Raw genomic sequence first — 19783 nt, 5'->3', positions numbered from 1 at the left:
ATTTTACTAAGTGGATCATCATGGCCTTGCCATATTGGTCCATTTGATTGACCTTTATTATAATTATGAATTTATTTTATTTTCAGTTCCTACAAATGGGACAGACATGACTGGGGGATAGGACAGGGAGAAAGAATGAAAGAAAGAGAGGGAGAGAAAGAAAACCAAAGGGGAGAAGAGACGGTGAGAAGGGGGGGAAGAAAGAGAAAAAAAAAACAACAACAACAAAAAAAAAAAAAACACCTGGGTCACCTGTATGGAGAAAAAAAACAGAAGAGAAAGCAAACAACAAAGAGCAACATAATAAAAAAAACGGCACCATCACAATAAACTAGCTAGCAGTAAATATCAGTAGATACTAAGTAATAAACGATATTGTGCAGCACGCAAGATAGACAGCGCACAATGTGCTTTGAGGCAGCAGCCAAGAAAGCTGTAGTCCGCGTCTGTGAATACCCGTGTGTACACCTGTGTGCATACCTGTGTGGATCAGCATGCTTGCATTCCAAAGGTTTCTCCATGTAACGATCTGCTAGGGAGTGTGGGGAGCCACAGCCCCGTCCTCCAGGGTATGAAGCAGGTATGGAGGAGATCAAAACTCCAGACATCCAGAGGCCCCCAGAACACAAGAGACCAAGGAAGACCAACAGAGGGGCAGCCGCGCCACTGTCCCAGTAAGAGCTGAGGAGAGCCCCAGATGAGGGCTCACTCAGCAGCCGCGGAGCAGAAGCCAGGGGGAGTTGCAGTGACGCGCCCGTGAGCTCCGCCGGCAGCCAGCTGTGCCTGAGTGACCGAGCCCCAGGCCGAGAGGCCGGGGGCACCCCACCTCCGAAGTGGCCCGAGCGAGCCCCAGGTTCCAGGCCCCGATAAGCGGCCGCCAAGGAGTGAGCCGGTGTGTACCCGGACGCCCACCCCCAGACACAAAGAACCACCAATGCACCGACACCTGAGGCAGTCTGCCACTGGCAGGGGAAGTGGTGGTGGGTGGAGATAGGCCTCCAAACCTTGGAGGGCCTGAGATGTCCCAGAGAGGTGGCGCCTGACACCCAACCTGACATATAGACACAGACATACAGGCACACACAGATACAAACATCCATTCCCCCCCTCATGCTCTCATATGCACTTACTCCACACTCAACCAACGTGGAGACAGACATAAAGAGACGCTGTACACACGATCACACTCCCCAAGCGTACTCTACGAACCGGGTCTAGGTACCCTTGCCCCTGGAGGGGGGAACTGCACCCAGACCCAGGTGGTGTTACCCTTTTCCCTGCGGTGGGGAGAGGCAGACCGCCCCGACTCCGCAGCAGCAGGGAGGCCCCACACTCCAGACCGCAGTCGGACGGCCAACTCCTCCTAGCCCCCCCGCTCCAGCAGGCCGCAGAGAACGGGGGTGAGAGAAGACTCCAAACCTTACTGCCCATCTCTGTCGATATCGCGTTATTCAAGCTAAAATTGAATAATAATTGAAACCCAGCCTTAGTGCTAAGGTATCAAATAAATTGTAGTGATTTACAGAGGTTCTTACCTTCCTTACTTTCGTGAGGTTTAATGTTGGAAGCCACATCACATCCGTGCCATGGTGTGGTCCATATGTCTTAGTCTGTATATTTTAACTCATTATTCTATATTTGTATTTTTGGAGAAAACATGAAAACTGGTGACACTGGTAGGGTCTTGGAGCTCACTACCTGCTTTGCTGGCCTTGCCATATGGTCCTGGCGAACAAGCCGGCACCTGGGGACAGTGCAGCCGTATGGTGGCAGGAAATGCACAACAGAGGAGGAATGCAAACCTCCTTTCTGCAGACCTAACATGACTACATTCACCATGACAGAGACAAATGAATGAGAAAATGAGAAATGAAGGGGTCAAAAATGCCCTTCAAATGGGATTAAAAGCTGCCCATCAGCTCAATTCATATTTATTGGAACTGATTTCTTTTTATACATCTCTCTGCGTCTGTCCTTTCTTTCTTGCATTTCATGTCTTATTAAACATTTCAACAAAAGAGCTTTGATAAACCTGTTTTCCTCTATAGTGCCACATGTTTCTCATTGAATTCAGCCCTCGCCACGATATCATCAATGACACTGCAACTCAGGTCTGTTGTCGTTTGACATTTTAAAGGCATTTCTGTTCCGCACTTGAAAAGAATGATTGTGGAGCATTCAGAGGATTGATGAGAGACTAAAAGCCCGAGCACAATCCTGCCCGAGGAATCTGTTAGCAGCAGTGAATGGTTGGGTGAGTAGGTGGGGGGGGTCTCTCCTGTATTTTGTGTGACCTTTTCAGAACGGCTCGGAGGATTTCGGTGCCATCTGTGCCCTCCGGGTACCACTAATCCCATTGCTGCTATACTCAGCAGTAATGGGTACCTTAAACCTTTGCAACATGCTCCTGATCTTAGTCACACACACTCATGGGAACACACTCATTTCTTTGTTGCAGTTTTCACTGAAATATATCCCATACATCAACCTTGGTATTTTTTTACGTCTTCTTGCATTTGTGCCTTTTTAGCTCTAGTGTGAGTAATGGCTCATTCTTACCCTTTGCCTTTCTATAGACTCTGTAGTTCAGCAAAGTTTTTCCATGAAGGGATTCGCCACGGACGATGAACATAGTGAAGAACACTGAAAACCAAACCTCATCTACAAAAAGTGAATTACGGCTGTATTAATAAATGAGTCACCTGAGGGGCATTAAATACTTTTTCTCTTCTTCTTGACATGAACTCGAATGTATAAATTGTTTCTTTTGTTGCTGCCATTTCAGTTTCTCTCCATCTCAAAGTGCCTTTTTAGCCAGCACATACTGCTCTTCATTGTTCTTTATTCTTTCTTTACTCCATAAGCTGAACTTTGAAGCGCTCCCTCCTTCCTAAATGAAAGTGCACTGCCTGGGTATGTTGACTCACTCGTGCTGTCACATTCGTGTCAGCCATGCCTGGGTTCTGAGAGAAGAAGGGATCTTTTGAGACAGAATACTCTAGTCCCTGCTGAGAGGAAGTCTATTTTAGCTTTGGCTCCATTACAAAAAACAGAACATGGTGCATAAAAGAATTCCAATCCCTTGTTGGACAAAGGAGCCACATGTCTAGTGATTTATGAATTAATTCTCATGTGTGAAGCGATACCTCGTAAGCACACTAATGCACACACCTCACCACTGCCATCAGAGTCAGCATTATTCTTCATATTGGTGATCTAGCCTTGGCATTCTCTGTCTGTGGCAACTTAATTTCCACTCTTGTCATGAGACCTCGCAACGTGTCACAGGGGTTTAAGCAATTTGTTTTGTTTGACACTTGCTTCAGCAGCTTAGTTTCCTGTCGAGGGTGCTGCAGCTGCTGGAGGTTTTCTGCTCTCTTTTTGTGGCTGCTGTTCACCTCATTTTCCTACCGCTCTGCATTCCCTCGTGTGAAAAACCCCAACTCTTATGCCCCGACTCTGTTTTCATCTTCTTTTTCTGAGTGAGATGCAGTGGATGATCAAAGTCTTTCTTCCATGTAGTGGTAAAAAAAAGGAAAGAAGGAGGCTTGAGGATGTGGCACAAATGTCTCTTAGGGGTATTTGTTGTGGACTTTTACAACAGTTCTTCGTTTTACCCCCCATACTGGTATACTGGTAATTAATTTTACTGTGAAACCCTTAAAACTAATGCATGCTTAAAATTTAATCAGCCATCAAGAGACCACTTCAAGAGAAACACTTAAGCATAAATTGTGATATTAAACCCCAGGGAAGTATTTGTCCCTCTGCTGGATAATTCCTTTATAATTTGAAATCATTTTCTGAGGAAGGAGGTAACGACAAAAAGATTCATATTTGTGCTGCAAATCAAAGCAACCACAGCGGGATGAAAGAAATAGCAGAATGACAGTCCAGCAGTGAGCGGAGACCAAAGCCAAACTGCTGGATTTGTGCAGCGTCGCTGCATGCATCGCTTGTGATTTATTATTGTGAAGCTTTCATGCGGGACACTTTTTTGGTGTTTTTTATTAAACGGGTTGAAGTGTGTAGTACTTCCCTGAGGAATGATTCATCACTGGGTTGCAACCAAAGCTCGCCTTCCTAATGTATGACCCATTGGCGCAGCCGGAAGAATTTGTCTACCCAATGTCCCCTTGGTTTCTGCGGTTCATTCATCTTTACATTGATTTTAATAGTTGGGGAAATTGGGGTGGGGGTAAAACTTTGAAGGATGGATGGTGTGCGAGCATAAAAGTCCGATTTTATTTATATTTTTTTTTATAGCTTACAAGGGAAACACTTTTATAACATGGAACTGATGGACTGTGGGAGATTGCCTTTGGGGGTAGTCAAGGCAAAAGTCAGACTAGCGTTTAGTCATGCCTTTTTCTCAGGCAGAGTTAGTGCACATTTTTCGGATGCTGGAAACAACAGAGCGTGTGCAAATAAAGATCTTAAGACAATCCCCCTCCTCCGCATTGGCTGTGTGTCTCTGATCCATCAGATCAGTAGCAGAGTAAGGACGTGGTGACCTTCAGGTTTGGGGGGATGGGGTGTTTTTCTCTGTAGTAAGTTACCCAGCGGGCTGAACTCAACCTCTCCTCCATCAAGAATTCCCATGTTCCCATAGACCAGCGATTGTGTCTTAATGAATTCTCTGAATGCTAATCAGGCAGTCCAAGTCCAGGGGGTGGGGCAGGGCTTGACACAGACAACGTCCTGTATAAATATGCAGAGGAAATTTTTCTCCCCCCGTCATCACATTCCTTCTCACTTAGAAAACGAAAAATGAAAGTGAGGCTGTTCCATTTCAGTTCTATTTTATGGTTCATCCTATTTCCTAGCTTGCTTTTGTTCTACCTCTTCTGTCAGTTAATAATACACTTGTTTGTCCGATTACAGAGTTGTGACAATTCTGTTTTGATTTAGCTCATGTCCTGCGGATATCCTGTAATTGTTTTGTTCTCGCCGACTTTAGATTACTCCAATTCAGTGTGTGTAAAATATTTTGCTGCTGAGACCCTGTTTATATAAATCTTTCAGCACCACTGGCCAGAGGTTATATCCTCGACCATTAATCAACACTCAACAGACTCTTAATCTTTTGTCCGGGTCCTGTTAACCCCATGGACAAACTCTTTACGGCTCAATCAATCAGAGTGACTAGCTCTGAAATGTCCTGTGGTACATTCTCAACAGCCCTTAGCAGCCTATTCAGTCACAGTCAAGCTGCCATAACAGGGTTACAGTAATAAACATTCAAGACAAAAAAAAGAAAATGATGACTGTGCACATGCAGTAACCTATGATCTAGGACAAATCAGTCATAATTTGTGAGTAGGAACAAGCCCCTCTTTGATCCAAAGACACTCAGACTGAATCAATCAGGGGATGTTTTGTGACCCGAGTTCTATTGACAGTGAGCCTTTGTGGATGCATGACATTATGGAGGCGAGAGCCTCATCGCTGAGAGCTTTATAATGACGCAAAGTTAATTTTGCTGTGAAATTTCATAGTTTTATTTCCACAAAGCAGCTCTCTAATACATCATCAGTGTAGCGGACCCGAGTTTTATCTTCCAATTTAAGCTTCTGAAGATACTGGTTCATGTTCATGAATACAGATAGATCTTAAAAAATGGAATTTTATAACTCTGTTTGTACAGAACTAATACACCATGGGTTGGAAAGTAACTTAATATAATATATATATAATTCAGAAAGATTGCTGATAATTGTATTCACAATTTGAGATATTGGTGTAATTTAACGCTTTCCAACTGTAATTTAACACTGTGAGTAGCAATCTGTCCTGTACTTCTATTACTTCTGGATGCCATGTCATTGTGCTTCACTTCTATTGTGGAACATTTGTGGAACTGAAACTTTAATCTTACTAAATGTATTTAGTAATTTAGTTCAATTTAATGTATATGTGAAGTGGCAGCTGACTGAATTTTTGCATTTCATTCCTTCAGTTGAGTCCAAGTTTGTTCACTTTGGTCAAAATTGATTTTTTTTTTATGCATCCACAGGCTTTTTTGTTTGTTTTAACTACAATCTTAGACTTTACTATTAAATTTCAAGGTGTTGTGAAACCATTTAAGTGAGTTAGAAATAACGAATTTTGAGAAATTGAAGTCTAGCTTTGCTTTGCATTGTCTTCCTAATGTTGTTTCTTTAAGAGAAACTGAGAGGTCTGTCTGCCAAGTTATACGATACCCAGGCATACACTGCTGTTAGTCCAGAGTTAATTAAGCAGAAGGCAGTGGGATAGTGGAAAATTAAAAACACCATGAGTAGTGGAGCAAACCAACCATGCTTAAAGACCATTGTTCCCACATCTTACTGCGCATATATATATATATATATATATATATATATATATATATATATATATATATATATATATATATATATATTTCCTCAGTGAAAGGCAGTATTGGAAAGTCCCAGGGAACTATTGATTTTCATTCGTCCTTGTGGCCTTGCTATAATGTGTGGATTCATATGATCCACTGCTCTTATGGCATGAATGCCTGCTGCAGATTGAAGCCATATGGTTGTGGGAGGCACAAGTGTAATAGAGGTGTTAGGTCTTTATTGTCTGGGGCATAGTAAAAACAAACTTGACCAGTATACCACCTTTTCATTTTCCTTTAAAAATATGATAAATAACCTATCCATTTATCATCCTGCGTTAGAGTGTGGCTTTTCGCTTTTTCCTAAATGTATGCGGCACTAAGCAAAGCAATGCCATTTCACATATTTGTGGTTGTTGTCTGTATTTTCTATAATTACCCATATAAAGTGCTTCATTTTCAGTCCACCCGCTATCGCCCAACCCTTTGGGTTTTAATTTGTCGGAGTTCATTCTCATCCAGACGCTTTTATTTATTTACCTTAAATGTTTTTGATTTATTCTGCCTAAGGGCTTAACTGACAAATTAGAAACTGTTTATCAAGATGAACATGGAATTTAAGTGCATGTCAAAACAGGAATTAAGTCATCACATTTAGCTAGTAGTCTAATGAAGAAGGAAAAAAATAATCACTAGTTTTGGAAACGACTTCAGGGGCTCTGTATATTTCATCATGCTTTACCGCATCTGAGATTTTAAGACCAAAGTGACTCAAACAAGTTTCTCTGTGATGTCGCTTTTCCAACCGCTCAGTGTCGAGAAACTGGACTTTTTTCAGATGATATTATATCATTTGTGAGTCTAACAGCACTGCCCAAAATACAAGAGTTCACAAGGAAGCTATAATTTCATCAGCACAGTCTCCTACAATGTAAGAGCATTAGCTTCATTTTACCTCAGTACTTACTGCACTGTCATGGATGGCATAGCAATATAAAGTATTGTAATGGTAAAACTTCACCTGAAATAGAACCAGTAGCCTTTTCTTGACATCTGTTTGGTTTCAATCTGTAAAGTCACTGTGGCAGAAAGCTTTTCATCCTTGAGTGGACAGGATAAACCAGATATTATAAGATTATAGGATCACAATACCAATTCAGTATCATACAAAATGTCATGAGCACACATGATTATATGAGCACATATAATCTGATCTCTGGCTCTCCATTTGCCCTTTTGTATTGCTCACAGACTACTTGACATGTTGCATAATGTGCTCTCATTTCTGCTATTCTCTTCCTCAAGGGCTCTTAAATGTCAACAGTACGGCAGAACATGAAAGAGGAGCCACTCGAGCTTTATCATATAACCATTCACCATTAATGCATAAGAAGTTATTTCTTTTAAAAGTAATTTCCACATGTGATCTGAATTGGATAAGCAGAAGAGAATGGATGGGTGGTTGTAAATAAGTAAGACACTAAAAAAAATGTTTGACTTTTGAAGTTGTTAGTATGTGGGGATGGGAAATGCAAAACTTCCATCATCTCATAGTTAGCTTAGCTTAGCATGCGGACTGAAAATAGACATTAAGAGACAGTATGTAGTTATGAAACATTTTTTCTTTTCTCAGTATAAAGCCTTATTTACCTTCAGAAATTGTTTACTACATTTTTATATATATATATATGTATATGTTATCTATGTTCTGGTGATATCCATACACATGTTCAAGGCTTTAGAATTGGCCCCAGGTCCTAAGAGAGCCCGCTCTTGCTGAATGGTTTTCACATCACACCCACACAATGAAACCCTGGAAGCGAGAGTGACCTGTTAGTTTAGGGAATATTTGATTTTAGAGAGCAGAGTAAGGCTGCTTAATCTCAATCCAACTAAATCCCTGGTGGTGAGCTAGCCTGGTGTGTGTCCCAGAAGGCAGCGTGAATGTAGTGGGCCGGGATTTTAAACACAGGCTGTGGAGTACTTTGTAGCTACACTTGGCATTGGGAGTCAGTTTTTCCTTGATCCCTGAAGTGTTGCATTGTCTTTTGAAAGGAGGCTCTTTGTGTTTGCGGTATGGAGCAGCTCACATGATGAGACCCAGTACTGTCAAAGGCATTTTGATATCTGGCAGTGTCTGCATGGAGGATACTAAAACATTCATTGCATATTTGGATGCTATTAACATGAATATTACAGCGTAGATTGCAATGTCTTTCATTTGCCTCTCCCTAGAAGGCCTTGTGCTAGCATGCTTTTTGCTCATTATAAAGGGTAATTAAGAAAGGAACGCAGTGCTGTAGGTATATGCCGGCTTTCGGACACATGGCACACCATTATGCTTTTCTGTAAGGCTCTGTCAGTGGGAGGAGGGAGCTACTCGACACATCAGATATGACCCAGTTAAAACAGCTACACAGGACCCTATAAAGTAGATCCTACCCTGAGGAGGATTTTCATCGCCTTTGGCTCTGTTGTGCTCAACATACATTTTCTTCTTCATTTGACTCTTGATGGAAAAGCTATGACTTACAGAGATTCCAGGCTGCCATGCAGATCATTTCTTCAACACTTTGCCATAGATGCATGTTATTTAGCACATTCTTCGTCTTTCTTTTAATTACTGAAAATTGATTTGAAAGAGGGCTGAAAAACTGTTGCCCAGAATAGCCTGAGAGTTGTCTTTGATTCCATCTGTGTCATGTGCAAGCAAAGTAGCTTACTGTCACCACCCTGCCACCAAGCTTCATAGTGATAATAAGTCATTAAAATATTGCTAGATAGCTCAAAAGCTAATCTTTCTTTGGACTTTGTTTGGGGGGGGAATAAGGCAGCAAATTGATAACAGTAGAAGTCAAGTGATCCAGGAATGGTAGGGTTTCTAAGATATACAATATGAATATAATTTTCAGGATTTTACACACTAGCTTTAGCACAGAGGTGACTACATTTAAGAGAAAGGTTAAAGTATGCATTGCATTTAAGGAAAACTAAATGAGTAGCATTTGGAAAATAAAAAGGAGAAATTTCTCTTGGATGCTGCTGAAATTCTTTTCTTTCTTTCTTTTTCCATACCTCCTACTTGCACTCTCATCTTAGCCAAAAGGAGGGGGAATGATATCCAATTTGCAGTATGAGATCAGAGGAGACATTGTTACGCTTGCAGAGAGCCATGGGTTTGTCAGTGGAAAGGGTGAGACATACAGAAAATATCTACGCCCTTGTGTGAAAAGCTCATTCTCCGCACGCATCCACAGGATGTTCTCTTTTGAAAGTTACTTGCTACGTATTTAGCACAGCCCATTTTCAGCTTGTGCACATTTTCTGCACCGTGTTGTTCTCCTGGGCTAGCAGACCGAGAGAGGTTTTGATCACGCCCGATGAAGCAGAAGTTCATTTTGTTGTGTAATTGGTGTTTTTATTAATTACTGGTTGTAGTAGGAAACTGTGTGACAAATGAATGGTGTGATTAGATAAGGCCAGCTCTTGACAGAACGCCTTTAGCAAAAGCACTGAAACACATCAATAAAACACAAACTGCTCTTTCCGCCCAGGGCCAGTGATGTTGACTGATGGGTGGACCAGGAGAGAAATGAGACTGAGTTAACAGCAGAGGGGCACAGGCAAACTAGACCTGCTGTTCATCATTTCTGACTTATTTTTGGTCATCGAAACTGATTACATCAATCATTAAAGTCATTAGTCATTAAAGTTTTTGATTTACTCAAGTTTTTCCACAGCCCTAACTTATAAGTACATTTTAACTACCACGGGTTTATCTCTGCCCTAAGTTCTGCTTGTAGAAAATATTTGTCACGCCTACTAATGACAAAATTATCCTAAAGCATAGTCCAAATTTCGTCAACTAAACTCTGTAAGATCGTCTCATATACTATATATCTCTGACAATGTAAGGAACTTACTAAATTGACTTGCTAAATCAAGATACAGTTGACAAAATGTTAATTTGATTAGCCACTAAACGGCATAAGGGTTGTTGATGGATATTTAAAACACTCTAATTCGCTTTTGTTCAGCTTACTTTAAAGTCATTCCTGGAGGGCAACTGATGTTCGACAGACAAAAGGCAAATAAGCCAAACAATGAGAGAATACATGAAAAAACATGTAGGTTTGCAGGATGACATAAAAGTAAAACCACACAGACATCATATGAGCATGAAATAATAATGTGGGTGTGTGAGTGTTTCTATCAGTTTGACCTTTTTTGTGGGCCGGAAGCAAATACCAAAGAGAAGATGAGGTGGGTGCGTCATGGAGATGATGGTCACACTCTGAAAGAATAGTCAGACTGTGTTTGTCACAGTGCTCTGATCTCACCGACCGGGTCAGTAATAGAGTTTCCTGTGTTTGATATTCAAATTGTGAAGCAAATCATGGAGAAACATGAAACTAAACAGAAGCTGCGGACTAGCAGAGTTTCTGCGTGTAGTCAACCATCACGCAGTAGGCAACAAATTTATTCAGTTTATTATTAGCTGTGACAGTGTGGCAGGTACTGTTTTCACCTCGTGAGTCTGTCTGTCAGTTTCATCATGGCAGAAGACGCCATCTGCCGTACTTTGGCAATACTTTGCATGTCGTTCTGGGCAGATTTTGTCAGCATAATAATGACATAATAGAAAAAAAACTGCAGTGAAGGCGGTTGCGTTGGCTCACAGCACATGTGATGCAGCGTGCACATCGACACTTGGGATGCAAAAAGTCGTTCCAAAGGCTTATTTCTTAGAATTTGTAGCTTGTTGAGTGGGTGGTTGGTTCAGTGGGTTTTTCCTTATACATAAAGACAAATAAATGCAATTACAGATCAAACTAAAACTGTAGTACTAATATTCTGCTGAAAGGATTCAATGAATTAGGTTAACTTAAATTCAACTACACTAATGCATCAACCATCTTGATGGTTCTGTTTTCTTTGTTTTCAGTATAATGGCAGGGACACAAAAGGCCTGCCAGGCTGAGAGGGTGCAGTTATAGAGTCCTTGGTGTGTCTAACAGACTGTCAGGATATGATGTAATATGATGGATGTAGGGATGTCAGAAAGGGTGTGGTTTTTAAACTTGTAATTTTAACAATAACTGTGCAAATAACAGAGGTAATTGTGTGTAGTTTAAATGAATATGAAGTTCTGCTTGGAAGTTGGCCATGGTCCAGCCCCTGGGTACCAAGTAAGGATGTTTTTTCACCTGTAGTTCGTTTACTCTGGTCTGAATTATGAGTTTGTAAAGTTGTGGCTTTTTCTAGCAAACAGGAAACACCAAGGGAATCAAAAATGTGTCGCTACAAACCATGCGAGAGCCCTCAATCCACTTATTGGCCACATGTGTCTGGAGCAGGGAGAACAAAAGTAAATATAGGAAGAAGGTGCCATGTTCGTAACTAGTGGATAACAGGGAGAATTTACTCCTGCATGTCTATGGTAATCAGCCACATCCCAGAATGCAAAGCATATGTGGCTATGTGGAAGACATGTTGCTCAAACCGTACCATGCACAGTTTGGTAGCTGGGTCAGATCAAGATCGGATCACACTGTACTTGAGTGTGATTGCTGTGTTAACATCTGCACAAATGGACTGTACCAAGGGGAAAGAAAACCAGATTTCAGTTTCCACAGACTCAACAGTACAAGTATGAAAACACCTTAAAAAGAACAGGAAAAGCATCTTTCCCACTATGTCTTTTCCAGCTGCCCTGTATGTGGCAGGATCGCAGAGGTAGCTACTTAACAAAATAACATGAATAAACTAAAAATACTTGATACTTTTTAATGGTAAACGGCCTGTATTTATATAGCGCTTTACTAGTCCCTAAGGACCCCAAAGCGCTTTACATATCCAGTCATCCACCCATTCACACACACATTCACACACTGGTGATGGCAAGCTACATTGTAGCCACAGCCACCCTGGGGCGCACTGACAGAGGCGAGGCTGCCGGACACTGGCGCCACCGGGCCCTCTGACCACCACCAGTAGGCAACGGGTGAAGTGTCTTGCCCAAGGACACAACGACCGAGACTGTCCAAGCCGGGGCTCGAACCGGCAACCTTCCGATTACAAGGCGAACTCCCAACTCTTGAGCCACGGAAAACCAATCAGAAGACTAACAGTCAGCTGCAGCCAAATGCCAGTCACTTGCAGCAGCAGCAAATATTTATATGCTTCACTGTGCACATCAAATATCACATACTTCACATACCCTATTTAAATCCCTCCTGTCTCTGCACCCCCCTTTTCCTCCATCTAACCATCTCACTGCTCCTTTCAAGTGAAACTCCAGATCCCTTTCTCACTCACAAAAAATTCCCCAACTTTTCCAGCAAAAATGCTCACACAGGAGTAAGCCCTGCTAGAACGACTAAGCCAGTCCAACTTGAATGACAGAGCCAATCAAAATAAGATTTTTTTTAAAAAGCAGGCAGGGAAACGTTACATGTTATTGTTTGTCTTGTTTTTTAAATGAAAGAGAATTCATGCAGGGACGGGTCTGTGAACAGATTAGTCACACTGGCCTCTTTAGGCTGATATGACACTGTGAACCCCTGGTGCTTTTCATTATAGCTCTGGAAGATAAACACGGAGAGAATGACAATGTGGCTAGAGTCACGTTTCATGCATTTCCTGGAGTAATGAAGCAGTTTATTGATCGTGTAGTTTTTATCCATCTTTGGCATGTTTCTGGTAAGTAAAAGTCTTAACACATATGCTGAGCAAAGGGTATATTAATAGAAGAACAAGACTGTCTTCCCAGGTGTGGTTGCTCTTACATTTTCCTACTTCTTTTGGATGATCTTCCAAGCCCAAAAGGGACTGTCTTACATTAAGCCAGCTCACTCAGGCACATCCACACTCCAATTCCCTGGCCACAAAAATTCTCTCCAGCTTTAGCCTCTGCATTTTTTTCCCCCTGCCCTTTTTGGCCTCTTGAATGATAACCTTGAATGGTATTGTCTCGGGGCATGAAAGAGGGTAAAGAAATTCCTTGGGTCTTGACAGAGAGCAAGAAAGCTTGACAAAAGGCATCAGCACTGCCTGAATCAGAGAATGTGGGGGGATATGAAAAGGGGGCAGTTTTTCATTCAGGTAAAAAAGCATTGACGGAGAAAAAAAGATGGGGAACAATGGCTTAGCCGTGATGGAATAAAACACTTCTCTGTATGCTTTTTAGGCAGGCAATAATTTGATTTGAAAAAAGTGCTCAACTGTGATGATGAAATCTGAGGCAAGCAGAGGCAGAAGAAAGATCACTATTTTAGAGCAGATTTTCTGGATTGTACACTGATATGTGAGGCTGATTGTATTTGGTTAAATCTATTTAACCCAACTCTTTCAAGTTCATAGAAGAGCCTTTCAGACAAGCTATTAGCCCTGACATAGTCATTCCGATAATGACCACACGGAGATCAATTGAAACTCGATCATGAATAAGTTGCCTGGCCTCATATATTCTGCACTGCACTCACTATCCAGCCCTTTCCTCCTCTTCTTCGCCTCATCCACCCCTGAAGCTTATAAAGCATCAGCTGGCTGCCAAAGCAACTGAAACAAAACTTCAAAAATGGGGGGGGGGCACGCTCTACAAACAGTGGTTGCTGGCGAAATGCAGTAAGGCAAACAAACATACCTCCCAGATAGAGACACACTTGAACCTCTCCTGATCTCCCGGAAAGCTAAGGGGAATCTTTAAATTTGACCTGAGGTCATGATTGATGCTACTAAAGAAAGCTAGCTCTTTGGATCCTTAATCACCTCTGTGGAAAGCACACACGGGGTCTGTGGATGATGGTGCTGGCAGATTTCTAAAGATTATGAGTTCCTGCCTTGCCTCTGCAACAGCATTCTGGTGAATTCCACTAACTACCCTATCATGACAGCTTAGAGGAGTGCTGAAATAGTAAAAAAAACAAAAAAACAAACAAGCTCACTAAGTAACAAATTTGGCTTTTCAGTACAGTTCATTTGACTTCAGTTGCACTGGAGCAGTAGATAAAACTGAATCTTAAAAAAGCATGCATGCAGATCAGTGCAAAACTTTTCAATGGGCTCAAGCAACGACTAGTGGACTTAGTAGTTCAGCCGGGCACAGTTGCCATGACAATTTGATATCATTATGTTCAAAGTGTGGCTGTTAGGGAAAGGCATTTCATGTCATTGTCATTCACATAGATTACTGATTGGCAGCGCTAACTCGAAATTTCAAGTGACTTTTCTCAAAATTTTGAGTTAATAAGTCGAAATTTCAAGTTATAGGTACTTTTTTCTTTTTAGTGGCGGAAACGGGCTTCCATAGTTATGCTTATAATCACACCTCCGACTTTGACCTATGGGTGGCACTCAAGAGAGCGTTAAATGTTAAAAGAAGAAAGAAGACACCAATGCAGGAATACTAGGGCTTATCCAACAGCTCTGCTGCTTGGACCCCTATTACAGTAATACCAGCTGAACACAGTATAAAAATCAAGTGGACTAGTTTGAGAAAGTATCTATAGAGACAGTAAAGAAACACAAAGACCATCAACATATATTCTACATAATGTGGTAGAATATTCATCAATAGAGATAAATGCTGTACAACCATCAGGCATAGCATATATGGACCATTATAGTTTAATCATAACATTACACTAAAAACCCTCGCAGTGGTTACAATGTTCATAAGGAGTGCATGCACAAAAGCTCTCTCTGACATAACCTCCTGTCACCATCACCCCATCTGTGAAGAGAAATCTGTTCCACATGCTGAAAGCTACAGGAGGAAATCAGAGAGGTTATTAAAGTGACATGCTACAGAATAGTTCGTATCTGTAATGGAACTTTTATGTTCACTAATTCTTTGCTTTAGAGGCAGATTTGATCGCACAGACATTTCAGCGGGTCAGTTTATTTTGGGGGGGTATTAGGTGTGATAACTCCTCTGCCTGCCTCTGTGTGTCGATGCAAGCTGTTGTTGTATATTTCTCATATTTGTCATCCTTTCTGTCAGTCTCAGAGTGTCATCTAGCTGCAGCAAAGGCTCTGTGACAGACTTGTGGTTTATTCCACTAACTATTCTCATGACAGCTTATAGCGGAGTCCTGCAACGATTTCATCATGAGACCATCTGCTGTTCATGTTGTCTGAAAGAGACGATTTCCTTTCTGTGCTTTGGGAAAAGCTCTGAAATACCTCAAAGACCTCAATGAAACGAAACGACTCGTAATTCAAGACTTTTAAATTCTTTCAGAGAATCTGTTTTGCAGCAAAGAGAATGTGAAGTTCCATGCAGTAAAATGCTGTTTATGGTTAATTAGCTTTAGTGCTTGTGACCGTCGTGTGTCTGTAACTTGAGTAGGTTTCACACCAGGACTCAGGACATTCGATTTAGGTCACAAAATGTGAGAACATCTTGAAACATTCAAGAACAGTCGCAATAAAGGAAATCTTCAATCTCACTTGGAAAGGCACAAAAGGTCGAGAAGCATATCTATAGCTGACAACCACACGCTAACTGACACAAATCCCCAACTGTGTGTTTGTGCAGATCGGGGTGTAGCAGTGTTAGCTTAGGACGGGATAATAAGAAGGATGAGAAGTATCTGACTATAACAGCGTGCATGCAGAAGGAGAGCCTGAGGTAGCTGCCTCTCACAACAGCACACTTCTTTCTAACAGCTTGGCTCATGAACATTATGTGAAAGAATGTTTTTGGGGTTTTTTCTTTCTCAGTAATCTTTTTCCTACATCCCAGTCAACAGCCCCCCTACCTCTGGTTTTCAATAACCAGTGTGGAGTGTGGAGGATGGGATTTGATGGAATTAGCCATCGTGAGGGAAAAAAAAAAAGAAATCAAATAAATAAAAGCCAAAAGAGAAACGTGGGACCTCATATTTACACCTTAGCAGTGTGCCCATATTTTTTGTTCATCTGCTCCCACGGTAACTGTCTTAATAGTGTTACGGTAACATGTGAGCGCTCACATTGATTTCACCCACTGCAGCGTTGCAGACTCTGGGAGTTTACTTCCAAAAAACAACAGCCAACAGTGACATTTCACATGGAAACCTTTGATTTTAGGCGCTTACACAATGAACCTCAGCTCCAGTCTTTGTTGTGGCAATAATTCCCCTCCCGCCCGTAGTCTTGGAGCAATTTCCAGCATTCACTGTCATCATCATAATCTGACCTGATGTGGAAACTATGCAATGAAGTCTTTCTTTTCCCATTCTACTCTGTTTGGTGCCTGCTGCAGAACTGAGCAACTTTATGGTTTTGATCGTTTTAGCAAACGTGTTAACCAAAGTATGATTGAGAATTGCCATCAAGTTTGATTTTTCAAATGGAAATATTATACCTCACTGGATAGAATAATAACATCTCTGGGAAATAAAGTCGTTTTTTTTTTTTGCTCTTTTTTTCTTTTTTTTACCTCTCATTTTGCTGCAAGGAAATTCAGTTTGATTACATGCTGCTCTATCTCTGCATTACACAACACTTGAAAGAGAATTTTAAATTATGTTAAATATTAATCATGAATACATTATCATGCTGGCATGCTTTACAGTCTTTGCTATTACAAATTTGAATCAAAACATACCGAGTAACATTATGTAACCGAGAAAATTTAATGGCTGCGTGAATGCACCCTTCCTCCTAAATACATTTTTGCACCTTTTAAAATAGTGGGTTTTTAGACTCATCAGGTATCCATAGTGGTTGCTTGAATAGGGATTTACATCAAATGCTCCTGTTTCGCTTTTGCTGCAGTGCACGGGCTAAAGGTAGTATTTTTAGGTCTGAAGGAGGAGTTCGTCTGAAGTTTTCTTAAGGGTTTGAGGGAGAAACAGCTCAGTTGTTATGTATTAAAATCCCTGGATCCCCTCTGATCCTGAGCTGTAATGACACAGACATGGTCAGAGCCTTTTGCTATCCCCTCATTCTCATCAACATGCCAGAGTTTCACCCAATTGATTTGAGACAGCCCGTTTTCGTTTGTCCTTTTGGCTGTGACCAGGGACAACACAGATGTCTCTTTCACTCTACCTACTCCTCCTCAGATGTTAGCCAGTTTGTCTAGCCCATCCTCATTAACATGTGGACTAATTCCTGCTTGTTATCTGGCCTAGATGTAATAAGGCAGACCTGGATGGCAGGGGTAATCAGGTTGGAAGGCAGCGCTTTCTTCCCGTCTCTCCCTCTGCTGCCATCATCACATCCCATAACTGATAGCAGAGCAGACACATCTGAGGGGATTAAGCTAATGTGATGGCAGAGCCACCTACCAGGGGCCCCCACAGGGTAATTTTAAGAGACAGGCCTTGACATCCAGGGAATAACTTGTCAAGACCTGGCTGCAGGCAAATATTGAGGATATTAATCCTTAATGTAATGGCCTTGACTAGATTTTGCTCTTGTCTCTGTGCGCAGCTTTAGGCATAATCATAAGTCTCTTTAATCACTGACATAAAGAAGTCCCTCAAGGATTTTCCAGAGTTTTACAGTAATTATTGTGTACCAAAAATGCTTGTTTTTTTCACTGTTGCCTCAGTGAGAAATTGCCAAGTTATTTGCATATGTTCTCATTCATTTGTTTCAGTTTTATGAGCTACATGGCTGTGGTGCTTTGTTTTGTTGCTGTATAAATGTGATAGAGTAGTAAAATCACAGCCCGTGTCATGTACCAAAGGATTGCGAGGCTTAGTTCAGAGGTAGAACTGATGGACGCGGTGAGTGCTGCCTCTCTGGTGATATGTGCTAAAACATAATAGGAAGAACAAGAATGAGAAGCTGCGGATAAGGAGAAGGAAGAACCACAGAGGTGAGGTCACACGTATGCCTGTAGAGCAACAGCTCATTGTCTCTTTTTGATCATTTTAATTAAATCATTGACCAAATAATGAGGAAGAATCCGCACAAAACCTGAGGTTAAAATTAATTAAACCTTGCTTGATATCTGGATGGAACAAATAAGAAAACACATGGCGCTTTGCATTTTTATTCACAGCGCTTAAAAGATTCTTAAATTATAAAAAAAAACCCGGAGAGGCGAGGTTTCCTAAAAACAATGCTGGCCTTCGTCAAGGAGCTGAGCGAGCACCTTGATGATGAGTTTGTCCTTGCTGCAGGTTTTATCTCGTAAACGGTGTCTTTGCAGCCTGCTGCTACGTTTTGTGATATTTTTGAACCCCCTGTGATCGGTCTTTAGTGCTATTCCCTCGTCACATGACCCGACTGTCCTGCTCTTCATCTCGTTCTCAGGTCTGCTCATAGGATCGGGCTGCGCACTCTATCCACTGGGATGGGACAGCGAGGAAGTACAGCAAACCTGCAACAACAGCTCAAGCCAGTTTCAACTAGGTAAGATGTCTGCAAGGGAGATCCATCACACACAGAGGCTTTAATTACACACAGATGGTTCATAAATTTGTGCCGTGCTCGCTGGATCTTTTATTCCCAAAAACAGACGAATCGCAGAAAACGTGAAACAGACGACCGATGTTTGTCTTTATGTGTTGACATGCTGCCTTTTGTCTCTCTCTGGTAGTCAAAAAAGATGTGATTTCTTGTTGTTTTGATTAATGCATTTGGAAAAAATTAACAGCAGAAGATCCAGTAGCTGTCCATTTCCAAAATGTTTTATAGCTTTAAATGTGTGCCGAGAATAAGCAATACTTTGATTTGATCTGCATGCAGCTGGTATTATCAGGACTATCTCACAGACAGTAATATGCTACTTTATCAGACACTAGGGAGGTGGAAAAGCTTTTCATACTGCGGCTGCTCCTTTATTTGATACTAATCAAAGAGTGTTTGGTTTTTCACTGGATGTAAAATATTTTATTGGGAACTTGGATTAATATTATTAACACTCAACACAAGAATACATGGAGATTTTTTTTAATGTCACTGGATTAAAATTAAAAGGCTCATCCTCTCTGAGGATCCCTGGAAGCATCCCAGCCCATTTTGATATTCGTCACCCACATGCTTGGATCTTGACTTGATCTGAATGCTTAGTGGGGTTCACTAAAAACACTGAGTGTGGACCATGAATACTCAAAATCAACCTCGAGAAAATTCAGCTCTTATATTTTTGTCCAGAATCAAAGCGTGCCGTAGGGAAAAGAGCACCAGAGAACCACTAGTCTAGGGATGGGAAACCTATAAAAACAGATTTTTGAATTAAAAGAATCTGTATGGAGCTGCACAAAACATTTGACCTGCATAATAAAGGGGACACAGATTATCATTATCACTATAGATATTGGTAATTAAAGCCTACTCCCATGTGAATATTCTTCAGTTTATGAGATTTTTTCTATCCTCTTCACTACAATCATTCTACTTTTTACATTTCATTACAGGTTTAAAGGAAAGAAGAAAAATGTGTATCTTTACTAAATCTTATTACCAATAAAACAAAACAAATAGTGGAGGGAAGAA

The 19783-nt window shown here is 41.3% G+C and overlaps 1 protein-coding gene across 1 annotated transcript in view; it reads left to right on the top strand.

Moving 5' to 3' along the window:
- The window catches only part of LOC308400861 (LHFPL tetraspan subfamily member 6 protein), a 47618-nt gene that overhangs the window by 24848 nt on the left and 2987 nt on the right, over positions 1 to 19783 (top strand). The window contains exon 3 of the mRNA XM_080888882.1: positions 18599 to 18697. Within this exon, the coding sequence (XP_080745008.1) occupies positions 18599 to 18697 (99 nt within the window). The remainder of the gene's footprint in view (positions 1 to 18598; positions 18698 to 19783) is intronic.

This window comes from Rhamphochromis sp. 'chilingali', assembly GCF_963969265.1.
Source record: "Rhamphochromis sp. 'chilingali' genome assembly, chromosome: 8".
Lineage (NCBI taxonomy): Eukaryota > Metazoa > Chordata > Actinopteri > Cichliformes > Cichlidae > Rhamphochromis > Rhamphochromis sp. 'chilingali'.
The sequence above is the reverse complement of the archived record's forward strand: the minus strand, read 5'-3'. Positions and strand labels throughout refer to the sequence as shown.